This window comes from Nilaparvata lugens, chromosome 9, assembly GCF_014356525.2.
Source record: "Nilaparvata lugens isolate BPH chromosome 9, ASM1435652v1, whole genome shotgun sequence".
Taxonomy (NCBI): Eukaryota; Metazoa; Arthropoda; class Insecta; order Hemiptera; family Delphacidae; genus Nilaparvata; species Nilaparvata lugens.
Genome location: NC_052512.1, coordinates 11300800 through 11321852, shown reverse-complemented (window position 1 = coordinate 11321852; position 21053 = coordinate 11300800). Strand labels below are relative to the sequence as shown.

The 21053-nt window shown below is 36.0% G+C and overlaps 1 protein-coding gene across 1 annotated transcript in view; it reads left to right on the top strand.

Moving 5' to 3' along the window:
• The window catches only part of LOC111054087 (ras-specific guanine nucleotide-releasing factor 2-like), a 432594-nt gene that overhangs the window by 363254 nt on the left and 48287 nt on the right, over positions 1-21053 (top strand). Inside the window, exons 18-22 of the mRNA XM_039435485.1 lie at positions 3098-3207; positions 6334-6417; positions 11490-11768; positions 15866-16145; positions 20269-20410. Coding sequence (XP_039291419.1) covers positions 3098-3207; positions 6334-6417; positions 11490-11768; positions 15866-16145; positions 20269-20410 — 895 coding nt within the window. The remainder of the gene's footprint in view (positions 1-3097; positions 3208-6333; positions 6418-11489; positions 11769-15865; positions 16146-20268; positions 20411-21053) is intronic.

Here is a 21053-nt window from a genome sequence, read left to right as displayed (position 1 = left end):
TGTCTCATGGTCTCATAAAGGTGGCGCCTAGAATTATCTGAATACAAATTCAACATAGTCTACAGACCTGGAAAAGAAAATGCACCAGCTGATGCACTCTCTCGTATATGTATTACAGCTGGTTGTTCAACATTGAACTCAGCTTTGGCAAAATACCATGATGAACTTTGTCACCCTGGTGTAACTCGTTTCTACCACTGGCTCAGAATGAAAAATCTCCCCTATACTGTAGATGATGTAAGGAAAATTCGCTCCAATTGTGCAATTTGCTCTGAAATAAAACCACAGTATATGAAGACAAAAGGAAATCTCATAAAGGCAACAAAACCTTTTGAACGAATTAATATGGACTTCAAAGGACCCGTACAATCAAAAACAAGAAATAAATACCTACTGGTGATGGTTGATGAGTACTCAAGATTCCCTTTTGTATTTCCTTGTCCAGACATGACTGCGAGAACAGTCATAAATTGCCTGGTCTCATTAATATCAATGTTTGGCCTTCCAAGCTATATTCACACAGACAGAGGAACATCCTTCATGTCAACTGAGTTGAAGAGCTTTCTTGGCTCAAAAGGGATAGCAACTAGTAGATCAACGCCTTACAATCCGAGAGGGAATGGTCAAGTAGAGCGATATAATGGAATTATATGGAAAGCAATAACACTAGCTCTAAGATCACGAGGACTTGATTCAAATCGATGGGAGGAAGTGTTGCCTGATGCACTTCACTCTATTCGATCTCTTTTGTGTACTACAACAAATTGCACCCCTCATGAACGATTGTTCCTACACATGAGATCCTCAACAAATGGACAGTCACTACCATCTTGGCTAATGAGCCCAGGACCAGTTTGGCTGAAGAAAATGAACCGAAATTCAAAGCAAGATTCATCAGTAGAAGAAGTTGAATTGATTGAGGCAAACCCAGAGTATGCTCACATTCGTCGCCCTGATGGACAAGAGTCCACTGTGTCGCTCCGTCATCTTGCCCCTAAGGTAACACGAAAATCTAGCCGGGTAGAATGATATGATAAACCATATGTCAGCGCGTCATAACCTCATTTGGACTATTTTCATCAAAATTAGGGATAGGAACGGTTTTGGGTTTATCCTGTTGATTCTATCCCAATCATTAATTTGATATTGTGATTGTGAAATGTAATAAATAAATATTTTCTTTTCAAAAGCAACGTGTTGCATCCGAAAAGACACACATGAAGCTTTTTGGTGTTACATCGTTTTAGCACAACACATCCTATCAGCTGACATTCGTTTAACAAGCTCTTTCCATTGTTGGTGATACGTTGCATCTCTCTCATTCATGAAGAATCTCTGTGTGTAGGGAGCTTCCTCCATCTAGGGATCTGGAGTCTCCGAAGCCTGATGTTTTTGTAAAGCCGTGAATATTACCCCGCGAATCATACCTTGCCTATATGCCCTTCCAAAGTCACTCAGGCAAACCTACAGGACGCGTACTGTACATATTTTATTTATTCAAATGCACAATATTCACAATCCCAAGCAATAAGCTAACAAAAACATACAGCTCAGTAAGATAAAAAATAATGAATACCGGTATGTTTTATCTGGAAGAAATTTGTGAATTGGGAATAAAAAATACTACTTTTAAATAATGCTTTGTTATTGACATCGGGTTGTTGCCAAGGTCTATAAATACAGGTGTCTATGACACAATCCTGTGATGCATTGCAAAATCGCCATTTTATGGGGTTCTAGTTCACCAATTTTCAAATTTATCAGCTGTTATCATTATGATTGAACAACATGATGTGTTATTTTGTTATATTTTTCAAGGGATATTGCTTGGCTTTGAATTGCATTGCTCTGACAGAGAAATAATATTTAGATTCCAACTAGGAACTGAATTGTTGATTTTCAGATTTAATTGATTGGGAACTTAAAACTCTTTTTGAAGTTGCCCTCGCATATTTTTGTCTTGTCCCAATGCCTTATGAATCTTAATCCTTGAGTTACAAGAATAAGAACAATTTTTAATAATAAATAAATGAATAATTGAAGCATTTATTATTGAAATTTTATTATTAAAAAATTGAAAAACTAAATTCAAATATTATTTGAACTAGAATATTGTTTTTAAAAAGCATAATGCATGATTTCGTTATGAGCAGATTGGAATATTTCAAATGTACCGCCATAAAGACCCCACATAATGGCCGCTCCATAAGGAACACGAGTGTCATGACCTGTATTTATAGACCTTGGTTGCTGCTATTGTCTTATTCATTTATTACTAGCATAAATTTAATGTCATAGGTCATCACAAAATAACATCAACACATGAGGTAGGCCGTTCACTAGAACCGTTTTCGTCCGAACTAGCATCGGCCGAAAACTACCCAACTCTTTCGAACGACCCCCAACAAAGAAAGGAATAGAATGCTCGTCCATTGCAACAGGTTCATACGTCCGTGCACGGCCGTCTCCGGCCGATCAATTTTTCGATCCGAATTGAATGCGATTTTCCAGCTCTATCCGGCCGAACTAACTATTCGAGCTGAGACAACAAAGTGTTTCTAACCTAAAATTATTTCTCAGTCTTGTTTGATTTTGTGTTTTGAAGTTGTTCTGTTTTATAAATCTGTAACTATGTACGATGAAAAGTTGATAAGTTTGGTTTAAGAGCATTTTCCATTGTGAGATATGCGAGACAAAAGATATCATCGTCGTGATGTTCAAAGGAATCTGTGGACAAAGATTGCTGAACAAATAGGATCTGAATGTAATATTTTTGTAATGAATAACTAATTTAGTGGATATTTGTTTATCAGTTTTCAAAATCGCAATATAATCATTGTTTATGAAAAATTTTGGTGGCTATGATAGTAGTTAATTCAATATTCAATAGTTCAGCCAACTACTGAACTAGACTGACGTAAACGGTTCCAATGGACGACCATATTCGGCCGAATAACGGCCGGCAGATTTGACCGATCCAACGGCCGAACGTATCGGTTGAATACTAAATTGGTAAACTAAATCTCTTGCTTTATTAACACACAATTAATCATTGAGATTTGTTTTGAGTAAAGTTTTGCTTGGTGTCTGATTGCAGTTCTCTGGATGCATATTTGGAGCCAGATGGCCAGCAAACGAGTCACCTGCAACTATTTGACCACAGCAGACATTCGCCCAGACGAACTAGCGCTGCCAGCTCCGTTTCTGGTTGGTGCAATTATTTAACGAGAGTTAGCGAGTTCTTAATTTTGACTCACTCAAGGTGTCACCTGGTGGTAATCCTATCTGAATTTTAGAGTTTTTTAATTAAACGTTTAATGAACAGTATTTTGTCTTTGAACAATCTTTGTCATCGACAGAAAGATTGTTTATTTCATTTGTTGTCAATATTAACGTAAGCTTCTCTCTGTTTCTAATAACAAACGTGCCGCTTGTGCGACGGATAAAAATATGTATTTGAAGATGGATTCCTTCTTTGGCATTCACTGGTTTAATCGCGACTTTACAGTTAGTATTTTAAAAAACAAAAATTAATTGAACCAATGAATAGGCTCTGAACCCGTCTCCCTTGATAATACAATTATTTTTAAACTGCCCGATCTGCGACAGAATTACTGTATTATAAAACGAAACGAAATCCAGTCTTCTTTACTGGACCAGCCGGACTTTACTCACAGTCCCAACGAACGAGCTCTTCCTAAAAGCTAAATTTTGGGTATTAAAATAAACTCAGTCAATGCCAAACATGAAAGTACATATTTTTTCGCCACACTTGGATGTAATGAGCTGGTTTACGTGCGTCATATGGAGGCCGAAAGTGATTGTTCTCCGACCAGGCCGGTAAAACTTTACGGCCCTAGGGCTGTAAAATGACCTTGAATAACAGCTGATCGTGTCCAATCTCACAAAAATCATAGAGAGATAATCTCATAACGACTGTAATAATCTATATAATTATGTATCGTGAATCGCGATATTATGTCTATAATATATTTTATAAATTACTGTTTCATAATTTAATATTTATTATTGTGTTTTTGATATCAAACAATAGAATACGATGATATCTCCATAGCCTCAACAATATAATGTTGGCTGCATTGTCCATTGTCAGAAAGGTACGTATCACAAGTATTTAAAAGTGAAGAATCGAATTTGAAATCAAAGTACAATAATTGTATCAATATTTAAAAGTGAGGTATAGTAATAATTGTTTCTTTTTTATTATCGAATTCCACTTCTAAATGCAATACAATCAACAATAATAATAAGAAAATACAGCAGAGATCTGAAGTTTAAGGTAAGCCTACTGGTGAAACTCAGCCTTGACTGAAAAATTCCTAGTAATTTTTTCGTAATTCATTATTAAAACTTTTAGATAATTTTTCTTCAATATTAAACCATATAGAGAAAACATTAGGCCCACTCAAGATTGAATCTTCGAATGTTTTCTCCATGATTTAACTATTTTCAGAGCAATATTTTGTTGTGAAAATGCCGGCAAACCGGCTTCAAATTTGCCGCTATACACTATATTATAGTAGCCTACATACGTTACCTGACTTAATTCAGAGTGAAAATTTTATTGTGAGAAAGATAATGATATTAATTTTAATAATATAAGTCATGAGCCAAAGTCTGTTGTACGCTTTTTAGGAGTGAAGTAAACTTTTTTTAGAAGTCCAGTTTATAGTGTACAGTATTACGTGTATGCTAAGTGTTATCAGTCAGGCCCCTATGTTCAACAGTACGCAATGGCCGAGAGCGTAAAGGCGTAATACATCAGAACTCAAAGCTCAGTGATAACAAACATGATCTAGGTTCGAAATCTTGGTCAATGACTTTTTTTTAGTCGATGAATTTCGACTTTTATTACCTATTTTTTATATTAGTTACCGTAATTTATATTTCAATCAATTTTTTAGATATATTTTGAGACAAAACTGTGAAATATGCAATTATATTAATTTTTTCATCACATTATTTCAAAATAGTAATGAAAATTCTATTCATCCATCTATCCATGATATATTGCACCAGGCGCAAAGCTCGCGCCTAATATTAATAGTATAAAAATATGGTCACTATTGTAAATTATTAATTAGTAATATTGAAATTAATTGACAGTAAAAGTTGTCATAACCAAGATTCAAACTATCAAAATAAGCTGTTTGAATTTTATTTATTTTTTAATTTCTTATATATTGGGAAGTTTTTTTTTGGTGTGGCGAAAAATAGCGTTCGCACCATGGGCCAAAATGTATTTCCGGCTCTCAATCTTTTTTAGTCCTCGGCCTACGGCCTCGGACTTAAAAACCGATTTCGAGCCGGAAATATCTCATTTTCGGCCCTAGGTGCGAAATATACTATTATCTGTCGCACAACCGGCACGTTTGTTATTAGAAACAGAGAGAAGCTAACGTTAATATTGACAACGAATAAAATAAACAATCTTTCTGTCGATGACAAAGATTGTTCAAAGACAAAATACTGTTCATTGAACTTTTAATTTAAAAACTCTAAAATCCTGATCAATATGAGATAAATATATGATTCATATATAATTATGTCCCATGTGACCAGGTGACAAAGGCCAAAGTCGTTGTCCGTCTGTTTGTATGTTCTACAATAACTCTTAAAAGAATTGATCAATCAGCTTCAAATTTTGAACACGTATTCTTGGAACCGTGTTATAGGTCAAGCTCGTTGGCAACAAATCGACTCACTCCGTCCTTTTTAAGGATAGAAGAATAACATTGAAAGTGTATAAGAAAAAGAATTGTTGTGGTTTATCATTTAGCCGGCTAGAATTAATTTGATGCCATTTCTGTAATTTCTCCATTCATTAAAAAAAACTGATTCTATTTGGGAACTATCACACGCCTCAAACCTTCAAGTCCTCTTGCCAATGCAATAAGCTGAACTACTAATACACTGACATTCTATTTATTTGATTCGACTGCAGTCTATACCTAGCCTCAAAACCGTAGGCTATTCTTCTACAAGAATTGATTTAGAATTAGTTTTACCTATTCCAAGCTATTTCAATGGATGAAATATTCATTAGATAATTAGAATACCTATGAGTATTGTCTCTGTTTTCATAATACAATATATTAGTAGGTAAATAAATAATTGTCTAAAATTACTACACTTATTATGGGCTACCTAAAAAAATAAAATAATAAAAATTACAATATTAAATTGGCCAAAGGCCGAAACTAGTTGTTTGAAATGTTTTACTCTATGTTTGTATATTGTAATTTTAAGAGTTTTAAAATAATTTTGTTTTAGTATAAATGAATAAATAAGTATGTTTGTCTGTTTTGATAGGCTACGGCTCGGAGGCCAGTGACCGAAGACTCAGTAATGATTCCCAAAAAGCACAACAGCACTGGAGGAGCAGTTTCAGAAAGTGTAAGCATTTCTAGCAATATTTTGCATTTTTTTAAAATTTCATGAATTCACATATATTATGTACTAGCTGGCCCGGCGAACTCATGGCATCTCATGGCAAACTTTAGCTGGATGCACACCTGGGGAGAGGCGCGATATTTTATTTATATAGATAGTTTTCTAACTGCAAAATAAATAATCTACTAAAAATCAATTAATTCTGAACACCGAAGACAGCACAATTATTATTCGAAACAAAGCAATGTCTTCTTTAGAGCAATGTAGTCTTTAACCTGAGGCCGCACTGCTGGATGGTTACACACAGAACAGTCATTTTGTTTCTAGTCGGGGCGTTTAGAATAAAATACATGGGCGGTTATGGAGCAGCCCACACTCTTGTCTACTACCTTCCAACGGCTCTTGGATGACGCCTTAGACCAGTTATAGAATAAACACGGCCCATTGTATATTCATACTGAAAGTCGATGAAGCCAACATCTACTGCCATATCACCATATCGTGACGTCAGCATCGGAAAGAAACCAATGTAAAGAAACTCTGCAGAAAAGTTTTCTATCCGATGTTGACGTCACGATATGGTGATATGGCAGTAGATGTTGGCTTCAGAGGCTAGACTTCCCAGCGTGTCTATTCTATAACTGGTCTAAGGATGACGCAATGATTATAACAGCTGATTTTCATTTCTGTTTGTCTGTGTGGCCAGCTCACAAATCTTCTCCCATAAGGATTACATGTAAACTTTGAAGGACTGTAGGAAAGAGTCCTGAAGTATGATTATAAATTTGATAGGCCATAAACCTGGTCCTGAACATAACGAACACAGAAAAAAAATCATCAAATTCGGTGCACACATTAAAAAGTTATTGAATGTCAAAATTTGAGGCTCGAATTTTATTTATATTATAGATTCCTCTATTTTTCTTATTCCTGTACATTCCAATACGTTCAAACGGAGTAGTCAAGAAAGTTCGTTTTATAATTTTACTTTTCAGATTTTGCTTGAGCCTTTGAGCACTCGAGTTTTACCCAACCGATTTATTCAAATCTTATTAGGCTAGGCACATCCATGCTAAACAGATGCTGACTTGAGAACTTGAATCTCAGACACGTTTAGTCACAATTTTTCACATAGTTGCTTATGAAGACATGTCTAATTGCAATGACTAATCAGTGTGCGTTGCGTCATAAGCAACTATGTGAAGTATTGTGTCTGATCATGTCTTGTCTTGTCTTGACTAACTGGTGTGTGCCTAGCCTTACAGTGAGATTCAAGTTCTCAAGTCAGCATCTGCTTAGCATGGATGGGTTTGCCATCCTTGTCTGTCATTAGACAAAGCAGTTAACTCGATCCTTTTCAAACTCATCACCGGTGCAAAATTGCTAGGAATGCTCCAAAATGTAGGCGATTTAAAAATACTGTATAATCAACTACCAGAATATTCATTCTCAATAATTTTGAAAATTTATGAATAAACAATGAAAAGGATATTGTTGAATAAAATATATTTTAGAGTGAAGTGATCATTATTAACAGTAATCAACAATTAATATTATTATTTTTTATTGATTCATTGATACCCAATTATTTTGTAAAATAATTTGGTGGAGGATCAACAGGCACATATCAAATCTGTCCTCCCCGAATTTTGATTTATTAAAATAATCCAGAAAATAGGTTATGTTTTCTTCACTTTGTAAAATTTTATCAGATCAGATATACTGGGATTACTCGAATATCATGATACAAGAAACAAATCTAAAATTCATGTTCCTTATATTAGGTTGAGGAAGATTTTGCGAAGTCCTTATCACATTCCACTGAAGCTTTTTAAAATATTGTCATACTCGGCGAAGAATTCTACAGGAATCCTGATTTAAAGTCGATCTTGGAAGCCTTCTTCTGCTAAACCCTCTCTATTTTCTTGAAGACTTCTTTCAAATACAAATAGAAGTTTTTACAAACTTTGAATAAGGCTTTATCACTTTTCAACATTCTATAATATACTGATGCTTTATTTGTAATTCTATGTTATAATTATAATAATAATAATAATAATAATAATAATAATAATAATAATAATAATAATAATAATGATAATAATATTGAGGGTGATTCCCACATAAACTTTAAGGCGTGTGCGTGGGTAATGAATGAGAAGGATGATGATGAGAGATGACGACTACTTCTTAGATACTGGGGACTGACGTTATATCGTCTCCTCCGAAAGACGTGGTAAAAGTTATTTTATTCGATGATTTTACCAATGTACAATAATAATTATTGTTATTACTCACGTTTCCAATTACCATGTTAATGTGCTTCAAAGGAATAAAAACATTCTCATTCTTTTTATATATACTACAAAACGTGGTAAAAAAGTAAACGATACAAATACGTACTCTCCTATGAAATCCTCGGTAATTTAAAACTTCAATCTTATTATATACCTGCGAATCCCCTGTATTTACACTGTCTTCAGAATTGTTGTGGAACTCCTTCATGATGAGGTAAAAAAGTGATTACACAAATATTGTCAAATCCACAAAAATAAAAAAAACACTTCACTTAAATGGATTACTTTTGGCTACATTTCAACTCGTAAAAGACTTGAAATATCTCGTTGAAATATTCCAAAGTTTTTAATAATAAAGAGTACTACAAGTTTTCATATTGTTTTTATTAATTTCCACAAAAATAAGTTTATTTAAAACCAGACTCGAGTTTCCACTGAAGGTGATGCCAAGTATGGCGTTGAAACTCGAGTCTGCTTTTAAATAAACTTATTTTTGTGGAAATTAATAGAAACAATATGAAAACTTGTAGTACCCTTTATTATAAAAAATTTAGAATATTTCAACGACTAGTTTCGATCATAATTTAAGTCATTTTCGAGTTGAAATGTAGCCAATAGTATAGCCCATTTAAGTGAAGTGTTTTTTATTTTTGTTGATTTGACAAGATTTGTGTAATCACTTTTTCACCCCTTGTATTTTTTGATAGAGAATAAGGTATTTATCATTTCAATTCCATGTGAATATTTATTTTGAATCTGTCAGGTAAAATTTATACTAATTTATTTTGTGTTGATAATAAAACAGGTTTCACCTTTCAACTCTATGTGAATATTTATTTTCAATCTGACAGGTGAAATTCATACGAATTCATTTTGTGTTGATAATAACACAGGTTTCCACTTATATTTTCTATTCAGTTTTTGAGTAATTTTTGAATAATTTTGATTTTAATTGGAAACTGAGTATCTCATTTGTAGTAATGACCGTTTCTGTTTGTTTTAGTTTCTTGATTTCATTTTGTTTGAGTTGATTTATCATTTCAAATCAACCCTACGCTGGTATCAAGGCGAACTCTTCAAATACCACCAATTTATGTTTGAGTAAGTTCATTTGAAATTATGTGTAATCTATTCTCATCTGTCACCTCCATATTTAGATTCACTTAATACTGTGAGAATTCCTCTTAAATAGCATCAATGCGTTCCATTCAAACAATGTTAACAATTATTATTGAACAAAAATCCAAATTAAATGATGTAATTATGTTAGCAGTTTGAAGTGAGAACTCACTATTTTAATATAATCATTTTACTCTTTATCGACTCTTTATTCTACTCTAGTATAGTATATTGATTTTATCACAACTCCTAATTTTCTACTTTTCTATCAAATAATCAGGTTTAACTGGATTGGACGAATCCTTAAAATATCATGGATGGACAATATTTCCAACAACTCAAATATCAACAATATCAAATAATGAATTTATTGCCAAATACTAGCAATATTTTTACAAATAAAAATGATCATTAAAATACAATAGTTTTTGGCATGACTGGAAAAAAAGCCTTCAGCTTCAGCTACGAGTTCTAAAAAAAAGAATTAAATTTTTCAATCTAATAATGTAAGCACGATGTGGAACGGCGGGAAAAGCCTCCACCGAATATGTAAGCACGATGTGCCTTCACCAATTATGTAAGCAGGGAAAAACTATTATAACAAAAGAGAACAAAAAAATGAAATTTAATTAGTCTAACATATTCACATTTAAACAAAACAAGATTAATTTCATTATAAAAAAAAAACAATATTGATATGAATTTAATGGGGAAAACACTCGCTTGCTGCTAATGATGATTCAATCTTTGTGGTTATGGAAATTAAGAAAGAAAAACTCAAAAAGTATAACACCTACCTTTTGAATATGGCTTCCCCCTTTGGCATCCACTGGTTTAATCGCGACTTTACAGTTAGTATTTTAAAAGACCAAAAAATAACTGAACCAATGAATTGGCTCAGAACCCATCTCCCTTAACAATACAATTATTCTTAAACTGCCCGATCTGTGACAGAATAACTTTATTATAAAACGAAACAAAATCTAGCCTTTTTCACTGGATCAGCCGGACTTTACTCACAATCCTAACGAACGAGCTCTGCCCAAAAGCTAAATTTTGGGTATTAATATAAACTCAGTCAATGCCAAACATGAAAGCCATTTCAAGTACATATTTTTATATCTGTCGCACAAGCGGGTACGTTTGTTATTAGAAACAGAAGAGAAGCTACGTTAATATTGACATCAAATGAAATAAACAATCTTTCTGTCGATGACAAAGATTGTTCAAAGACAAAAACACTGTTCATTGAACTTTTTTAATTTTATAACTCTAACATCCTGATCAGTATGAGATAAATTCATATATGATTCATATATATGTCCCATATGACCAGGTGACAATAACAGCAGTACAAATGAAAAAATTCTGTTGATGGATGATATTCTGTTCAATGGTGATGGTGTTTATGGTTATTGTAGCTACAAATTTTTCAAGCTTTTCCATATTTTCCAATTTATAAAAGGATGTTGTAGTTCCATGCTACTCCATCTCTAATCTCACATCATAAAAAAATATGAGATCCAATTCGTCACTTCTGCCATGTAACAAATTTTATAATAATAATTATGAATGTAATGTCTTATCTAATTCGTCTTTGACAACCGTCCTGAATGTCATTTCAATGATAATCTTCCAATTTTCAATTTTTTGACACAGATGACGAAGAGCAACAACTGGCTTTGATAAAGGAACGCGAAAGCAGTTGCCAACAGATGCCAACCTGTAAGGAGTCATCATCTTCCTCAGCCTCCACCTCCGCCTCACCCCGTCGCAAGGTGAGCATCCGCGTGGAACAGGTGGAGGTGTGTGGAGAAGAAGGGAAAGAAGATGATAATGACGACGACGACGACGACGATGATGATGATGATGATGGCCAGCTGCTTGCCCCTCCTCCCAACTCGATCGCTGGGTCTTCAAGCGCTGATACGCTCACCGGTAGGTTTTTTCAACTACTACAGTAGCTATCTTATATAATATCATGAAGGAAGGAATTGGCAATACATTGGAATATATGTAATTCTAATACAATTGGAGTACATGTGGAAATTCAAATTCGAATTTATTCATTCCTTGTACAATATTACAAAAATAATCAAATTGACATGTGCAATGTATAAATACAAAAAATCAAAGTACAAGAGAATGTAAAGCTCACAAGACATGAGTCCGTTCGTGAGCTTAATTAAGTAATATATTAACTTTAATAACTAGAAAGTAAAATATAACAAGAATAAAAACAAATAGAATGAAATACAGTTGAATGTAAGTATACTATTGAAATATAAGTATAACAATGTTCACAGTGAAGTTGTGCAGGATAAAACTAGACAGCACAGCAACAACAAGATAAAAAAGTGTAATTTCTATTAAAAAAAATATGTATCGTATGAAAAGAAAAAATTATGAATGATTTATAGGCTTTGTATCAGTGGAGAAACAGTGATAGAAGTTCAACAAACAAAGCTAATGTATTATATTACCAAAGATGTCAGAGGAAGTTTTGATCCATAAGATGGTATCTTTCTTCAATTTACTTGGCGGAGAATTTGCAAGCAATTCCTGGGGAACGATATTTACAAGCTTTTCACTCATGTAGGGAAATTGCATCCTACAGACACTCAGATTTGTTCCAATTTGGTTAGAAGCTCTAAAAATTCGACGTGTATTATATGGATTAACCCGGATATTGAAGAGATTCTTATTTTTTTATTAGATATAATGTTATGTTTTTTAAATAGATTTGTTTGATTGATAGTATTTCGCTCTCCTGAAAAAGTATCCTGGTCGGGTATAGCCTTGGCTTGTTGAGTGCAGCTTTTATTATATGCTTTTGCAGGTTGAAGACCTTACTAATATGTCTTTCGGCTGCACCTCCCCAAACTCTTATCCCATAAGCAAAATATGTCTTGAAAATACAATTAAAATTTATTGTTTTTGAAGGGACGGATTTAAGGATCTAAAGGTTCAAAGAACCCCACACGTCAACCGAAGCTTATTGTGTTCCCAAGTAGTATGTTAGTTAGGCAAACCAATACCTGTGTTCTTCACAAGAACCAGGAGTTTTCCCTATACTAACATCCCATTTATCACCCGGTTGCTTGTTACAATCCAGTGTGATATGCTTGGCAGTCCCTTCAGACTGATTAGTCCTTGTGACCTACGTGAGTTCCACTCCTGGCCTACTTTGAAGGTCCTACCGCTGAGTAAGGGGTGGCCAAGTTGCCTCTAGGGCACCCGGCCACCCTCGACTCAGCCTCCTGACCTACATTTGTGCCTGGAGTTTCACCCATTTCTGGTCTCTTGGGTTTTTTCTTTTTGCCCCTCCGAAACTTCGCAGGGTCAGAAGCCTCACCATTCCCAAGAAGTTTTGCCTAAATGGCCTTCCTTCTTTGAGCAGTGGTGAGGTTTGGTCTCTCCACCCAAAACTCGTGACCTACGTGAGTTCCACTCCTGGCCTACTTTGTATGTCCTTCCGCTGAGAGAGGAGACGCCAAACTGCCTCTAGGGCACCTGGCCACCCTCGACTTAGCCTCTTGACCTACATTTGTGCCTGGAGTTTCACCCATCTCTGGTCTCTTGGGGTTTTCTTTTTGCCCCTCCAAAACTGCTCTGATGGGGCAGATCCCGTGGGTTTGAAGGCAAGGTCCATTTTAGTCGCCTCCTACGACAAGCATGGATACTGTGGGTGAATAATTCTGGTTTTCAACACATTCTTGAGTACCATGATCGACTCAAAGCTCCCCCAACCCACAGGGGGCTGGAAAATACTATAGAGATTATTCCCAAAGCCGTGTCCACACTGAAAATATTTTCGACATACATCAAATCAAATTCATTTATTGCCAAAAAGAAAACAAACAATAATTTACTCATACACATACATACACGAGCAAAAATAAAAATAAAATGTTCATAATACAATATTACACATACATGCATATACATGAGAGAAGAAAAACTAATTATAAAATTTCTAGGCATCACCAGAAAAAAGAAAATTCTTCACCCGCTGGTGAGAGTTGCTTGAAAAATCCTTAAAATAACTAGAAATTGGAACGAAAAGGCTTTATAACAAAGGTAGACACAAAATATACTTTAAATTAGATGGTCATCGGATGGGCACGTTAAATTGTCGATCCCGGCTGAAGTATGACAGTCGTAAGGCCCATTGATGGCTCAAATTATATATTCAGCCGGTGCGACCTTCCCGCAAGGGACTCCCCACCAACAAAAGCCATACGAATTTACTTTTTTTTCAAATGAGGTCCAAAGTAGAATAATTTATACTAGGTCAGAATTCAGAGAAATTCCAAACTGAAAACTGAAACAGAAAAAAACAACAAATCACAGTGCTAGGTCAAAGTGAAGAAATATTCATCTTTAATCCACTCCGATATGCTCTTATTTGATATTTTATCATTTAAATCAAAAGTTATTGGATTTATTAATTTGCTGCTTGTGTAAATCAATTGTCTTCTAATGAAAGTTAACTTTGTAGGATAGATTTGGAATTTTTCTATTACATTTGGTCTGAAGTTGTAGACATGCAAACATGTTTGTTGAGGAGCTCAGGGACAAACATTTTAAAAAGTTTGGACAATCATTGTTTGCCAAACAAAAATTTGCTGTTTTTCCAAACATTTTCAGTGTTGACAGCTGTAAAACATAAAACCTGTTCTCCCCACTTACAAATATTTTGTTTGGTGACGCGTCCACACTGGCCACGGGCAAACAATGTTTGTCAAACATAATAAAATTTTTCCAAACTGTTTCAACAAACATGTTTGTCGAACATTTGTTTAGTGTGGAACGGCTTAAGGCTCAACGGTGAAAAGCAGCAAAAGTTGAGTTTTGTAACAGCTCTTTTCAGCAGCTTCATTCATATGTAAGTGTAAAACCAGTCCACACATGTAAAACGGCCTGTAAACGTCCTTAGTAGGCTTTGCATCTGTAAACATTTCTTATCTGTTTTGTCTTTCAATCTATAATGTAATAAAGGAAAGAACTGGCTTTTACACGTACGGGATAGGAAATTCACGAATGCCGTATCATCACGTCCGAACTACTGGACTGATTAACTTGAAATTTTGCATATATATTCTTAATTTACCGAGGAGAGTTATAGGCCTATTTCAAATTCTTCAAGATTCCAGTAGGTCAGGTTTTCAGTTTGTCAAGATTTTAATAGACCTTTGTGGAGCACGGGTTACATGGCTAGTCTTTAATATTATGTAAATTAACATAACTCATTTCCCACACCCAGACTGCGTCTTTGTGGGAAACATTCAACATAATTTAACTGTAACTGCAGATGTATTTTATTTTGTGAATGAAGATCTATTTGATTTGATTTGGCATTCATTGACTATGGAATCGACATCGTCAGATGCTGGCTTCATGAGTCGGAGGCCCGGGTTCAACTCCCGGCACGGGCAAGATATTTATCTCGGGCCACTCCCGTGTTTCGGATGGACACTTTGGGCCGGTTTCCGAGCTCGGGATTTAGGTAAGTTCTAGACTTTAAACAGCTCGAGTCAGAAAATTCGATTTCAAAAACGGGGCGTAGTCGCAGTAAACAGTTCAGCAAAATTAATCTTCTTTTTTCCATTTATATAATTGGAAACGTTTTTCCTTGATGAAATGAAACATTCCTAGAAAATTCAAAGTAGCTGAAAATTTACACTATTTTCTCTTTATTTTATTTTGTGTTCAATTCTATAGTTTTTCGAAATTTAATTTAAACGTGACTTTGACTATGTCTACGACTACGCCCCGTTTCGGAAAGCCAATTTTCTGACTCCAGCTGTCCAAAGTCTAGAACTTGGCTAAATCCCGAGCTCGGAAACCGGCCCTTTAAATCGTCGGTCCCGGCTGCCTAAAAAGCAGTTGTTGGGTTATGTCAGAGACCCTGAAAACTCTGACACCAGACCTGAGCCAGCCAGGTCACTCGATGTTATTATTAGTTCGATTGAAGAGCTTCCTACTCTATACCTATAATATCTTATAACCTTATTTTATTGATTCTAATTAAGATGTGACGGTGATAAGCGCGCCGTCATCACCCAGCAACGTGAGTTCGGTGACCCTGGTGGGATCCGGCTCTGGGTCGGACCGAAGTCCGGGGCAAGAAGTGGGTTCCCGAGAGAGTGGCGACGGGGCAGACCACGCACCAGCACCCCCCAGCCGCCCCGCTAGGATCGTGCCAGGGGCTGCCAAGGCGGTCTCAACGCCCCCCGCGGTCCCCCCTAGGCATCTACCCCCTCAAACTGCGGCTGCTCAGCCTTCTACTAGTAGTCCGCATCATTTGGAAAGGTGAGCATACATCTAGTCACACAAGTACATCTTCTTCCTTAGGACAACCCTTTTACAGTTCAATCCATTGAACGAGCGATAGCGAGTTCTCACTTTCGACTTGGTGGAGGTCAAAGTCGTTGTCCGTCTGTTTGTATGAGATTTGCTGCAGTGTGACCTGTGTGTGATGCTAATTGGTGATATAGCCAAATGGGCTTCCGCAAACGACTGTGCAACGACCAACCATTTATGTCAGTGATTTTAAACTATGTCTCACATAGCTATGTTTGATTTTATGTAACGATTCTGCAACCGGGAATCAGTCATGTACAATTATCACACTTATGGGAGAAGGCAGAATAGGCTTATGCCTAAAACTGTCCCTCCTCGAATTTATACTACAGAGGTTAAAATGGTTTAAATGGCGTTTAAAATGATTAGTAGTTTAAATGGCGTTCAAGCGTTTACTCTGGATGTGGTTTAAACGTTCTATGTTCATATGGCACTAATGCCCGGTTGCAGAGTCGTTACATAAAATCAAACATAGCTATGTGAGACATCATTTAAAATCACTGACATAAATGGTTGGTCGTTGCACAGTCGTTTCTCGAAGCCCTTCTAGCTATATCTCGAATTAGCATCACACATAAGTCACACTGCAGCTCTATTCACTTTTTTCCGTACATTTCCTTACATGCTTCTATCCAACCAATGTCAACAATCAGTGAACAGACCTGTGAACAGACCTAAAAGACCTCACATAAAATTGATAAACAATATGGCGACTCTTGGCTTTTGGCGAGATTTCTCGCCATATTTAGCGATTTGGAGGCTATAAACAACTTAGAAAAACATAGGGAGAGGAAAAATTAGTTACTTATATACAGATGGTTTTTCGTGAACAACTTTCAAAAAAAGCAATCACAACCTCTAAAATGCATCTGGCGGGAGTAGGATTTAACAGCACGAATTCGGGCCCATAACTGACATTTTTTAGCTATTTGAGGCATAAATAAGCTCTTTCTGACGACTGTGCAACGAAATCATGTGTCTAATTGGGCGTTTTTAGTTTTATATGGGAGCTATATTTTACTTTGCCATCTGTGCAACGGAAAGTGAATTTATTTCCTCATAAATAAGTTAACTGGCTGATTTTAACTTTATGTGACGACTCTGCAACCGGGCATAAGCCTATTTTTACTTTCCTTGCCCTATTACCATAGGTAAGGAAAGTATTGCTTTCCGAAAAAATTAAGGTACCCCAATTTCTACGTTTCTATACGTTTCAAGGTCCCCTGAGTCCGAAAAAGTTGTTTTTGGGTATAGGTCTGTGTGTGTGTGTGTGTGTGTGTGTGTGTGTGTGTGTTTGTGTGTGTGTGTGTGTGTGTGTGTGTGTGTGTGTGTGTGTGTGTGTGTACACGATATCTCATCTCCCAATTAACGGAATGACTTGAAATTAGGAACTTAAGGTCCTTACAATATAAGGATCCGACACGAACAATTTCGATCAAATGCAATTCAAGATGGCGGCTGAAATGGCGAAAATGTTGTCAAAAACAGGGTTTTTCGCGATTTTCTCGAAAACGGCTCGAACGATTTTGATTAAATTCATACCTGGAATAGTCATTGATAAGCTCTATCAATTGCCACAAGTCCCATATCTGTAAAAATTTCAGGAGCTCCGCTCCATCTATGCAAAGTTGGATTTCAGATTCCCAATTATCAGGCTTCAGATACAATTTAAACAAAAAAATTCGAGTGGAGAAGATTGAGCATAAAAATCTCGACAATTAATGTTGAGTAACAATTATTATTAATATTATTAACATTTTCACCTAGAATTTAAATAAATTAAGCTCGAAATTCGAGAAGATGTGATTATCCAATTGCAAACTGTTGGCAACTGTTGATTCTATTAAATCATCCACTATGAAGAGATATCAGACTACGTATGTCTCCAGCGTTATTGTTCTGTCACCAGCTGGCTTAGATCTTTGTTTATAAGTAGACTTGTGATGCGCGTGAACACTAGCGTCAGGTGATCAATTCTAATAACGGCAAGGAAAGTTGTGTGAGTGCGCCACACCAGATTTTTCTTACTTTCAAGCGAAGCTCGGTACCCCCGATATTATTTGATGTGATGATATCACACAAACCTGACTGCCAATATTTTGATCAATTACAGTTCGGGTCCTGTAGCTTTGCCTATCGACAGAGGGCCACTAGACTACAATACTACTCGTTCAAAAACATCCAACATTTTCGAAAATGACATTATGTTTCCATAAGCAACATATCCTATTTTTTTATCTTTTCAAAAGCAACGTGTTGCATCCGAAAAGATACACACGGAACTTTTTGGAGTTATTTCCTTTTAGCATAACACAGCTTACATTTCGGAACCTGTAGCTTTGCTTATCGGCGGAGGGCCATAAGACTACAATACTACTCGTTCAAAAACATGGAACATTTTCGAAAATGTATCTTTCCATAAGCAACATATCCTCTTTCGTATATTTTCAAAAGCAACGTGTTGTATCCGAGGAGATACACAAGGAGATTTTTGGAGTTATGTTCTTTTAGCACAACACAGTTCACAGTCCGGGTGCTGTAACTTTCCCTACCGGCTCATACTTGAAAATTGTCAGTGGAAGCCTATCAGCTGACATTCGTTTAGCATGCTCTTTCCAATGTTGTTGATACGTTGTACCTTCCTCATTCATGAAGAATCTCTGTGTGTAGAGAGTTTCTTTCAAGGAAACTCTGTAGGGTGCTCCTCCATCTAGGGATCTGGGATCTCTGAAACCTGAAGTTTCTGCAAAGCAGTGAATTTTACCGAACCATACTTCGTCTATATGCCGTTTCAAAGTCACGGGACGCGTATTATACTTAGCCTACTTCTATATTCAAAGTATAACTTATTTATTCCAACTATGTTATTTCTCATTTTTAAATCGTGAATCTCCTATCTGTGTTCTATTTTGATTATCTAATATGGATTCAACTGATTTGAATCTGTTCTGTTTATCCAGAACAGATCGTCTTCAGAACATCTTCATGAATCTCTTGTTTTCAAGTGTTTGCACTGAAAATTGGACTCAAATTCAAAAGTGAATGAAACATAACCTACTTTTTACTTTCCTTGCCCTATTACCATAGGTATGGAAAGTATTGCTTTCCGAAAAAAATTAAGGTACCCCAATTTGTAAATTTCTATACGTTTCAAGGTCCCCTGAGTCCAAAAAAGTGGTTTTGGGTATTGGTCTGTGTGTGTGTGTGTGTGTGTGTGTGTGTGTGTGTGTGTGTGTGTGTGTGTGTGTGTGTGTGTGTATGTGCGTCTGTGTACACGATATCTCATCTCCCAATTAACGGAATGACTTGAAATTTGGAACTTACGGTCCTTACAATATAAGGATCCGACACGAACAATTTCGATCAAATTCAATTAAAGATGGCGGCGAAAATGGGGAAAATTTTGTCAAAAACAGGGTTTTCGCGATTTTCTCGAAAACGGCTCCAACGATTTTGATCAAATTCATACCGAGAATAGTCATTAATAAGCTCTATCAACTGCCACAAGTCTTATATCTGTAAAAATTTCAGGAGCTCCGCCCCATCTATGCAAAGTTGGATTTTAGATTCCCAACTATCAGGCTTCAGATACAATTTAAACAAAAAAATTGAAGTGGAAAAGATTGAGCATAAAAATCTCTACAATCAATGTTCAGTAACATTTTCACCTAAAATTGAAAATAAGCTCGAAATTTGAGAAAATGTGATTATTTCAATTGCAAACTCTTGGCAACTGTTGATTCTATTAAATAATTCACTATGAAGAGATAGCAGACCTCGTGTGTTTCCAGCGTTATTGTCCTGTCATCAGCTGGCTCAGATCTTTGAAATTTGAATAGTAGTAGACTTGAGATGCGCGGGAACACTAGAATCAGGTGATCAATTTTCATAACGGCAAGGAAAGTTGTGTGAGTGCGCCACACCAGATTTTTGGACTTGGTATATGAATCAAAATTCGGGGAAGGAACAGTCTTTGGTTGTGCCTGTTGTCCTTCCCCAATCATTTTAATGATTTGTAGTTTGTGTGTATCTTTCAATAAATAAAAAATTGATTTTGTTGTGTTCATTTTAGACGATGGTCGGATAAGCCCACCCTTAGCGTATTCCGGAAGAAGTCTGAGATCAGCCTGGGGGGTTGTAGTGTGATGACTGAAGGAGGGGAGGAACCCCACCACCCCCCTACCTCCTTCCGATCGGCCTCCGTTGTAATGCAGGTAAGACACTGTCCGATCCATGTTATAATGGCAGTATTTGATTAACGTTAGTGTTGCTATCCTTGATTATCATTCTTGTATCATCTCTGTATCATCATCGTATCATCTTCCTATATATTTTTCATAAAAACAATAATAAATAGTGAGGATCACGTTATAATCTGGGAACATGGAATGTGGTAAATATTGTCTGATTCACAATTCACCAGGTAAAAGTTCTGCGTCCCATGGGAAGAATTTTGACAGATTCATTACCAGAAACCAGTTCCAGTTCCAAGTTCCTGCCCCACAGTCGAAGCCTGGTAAATTGTGACAGTTCAAACTTTCAGAGCTGTCATTGGTCGATTTTGTAGTCTGCTTGCTTCTCTGCTCATACGCTGATAGCTTGTTTGTTCAACATAGAATACATAACCAACAAAATGATGTTTGATAACTATTCGTTTAATGAATTTTTCTCTATAGAAAATTTGAGAGTAATGGAATGAAAGAAATGCACACTTATCAAGATGATAAGTTTGTGAAACAGCCTTTCTTCATTCACGCAGACAGTAAACGACACATTTTGGTGTAAATCAACTTCATAAGTGCGCGCCAAGAGCTTGAACCAACGATTTTGAAATGGCGGTCCATGGGAACATTTTGC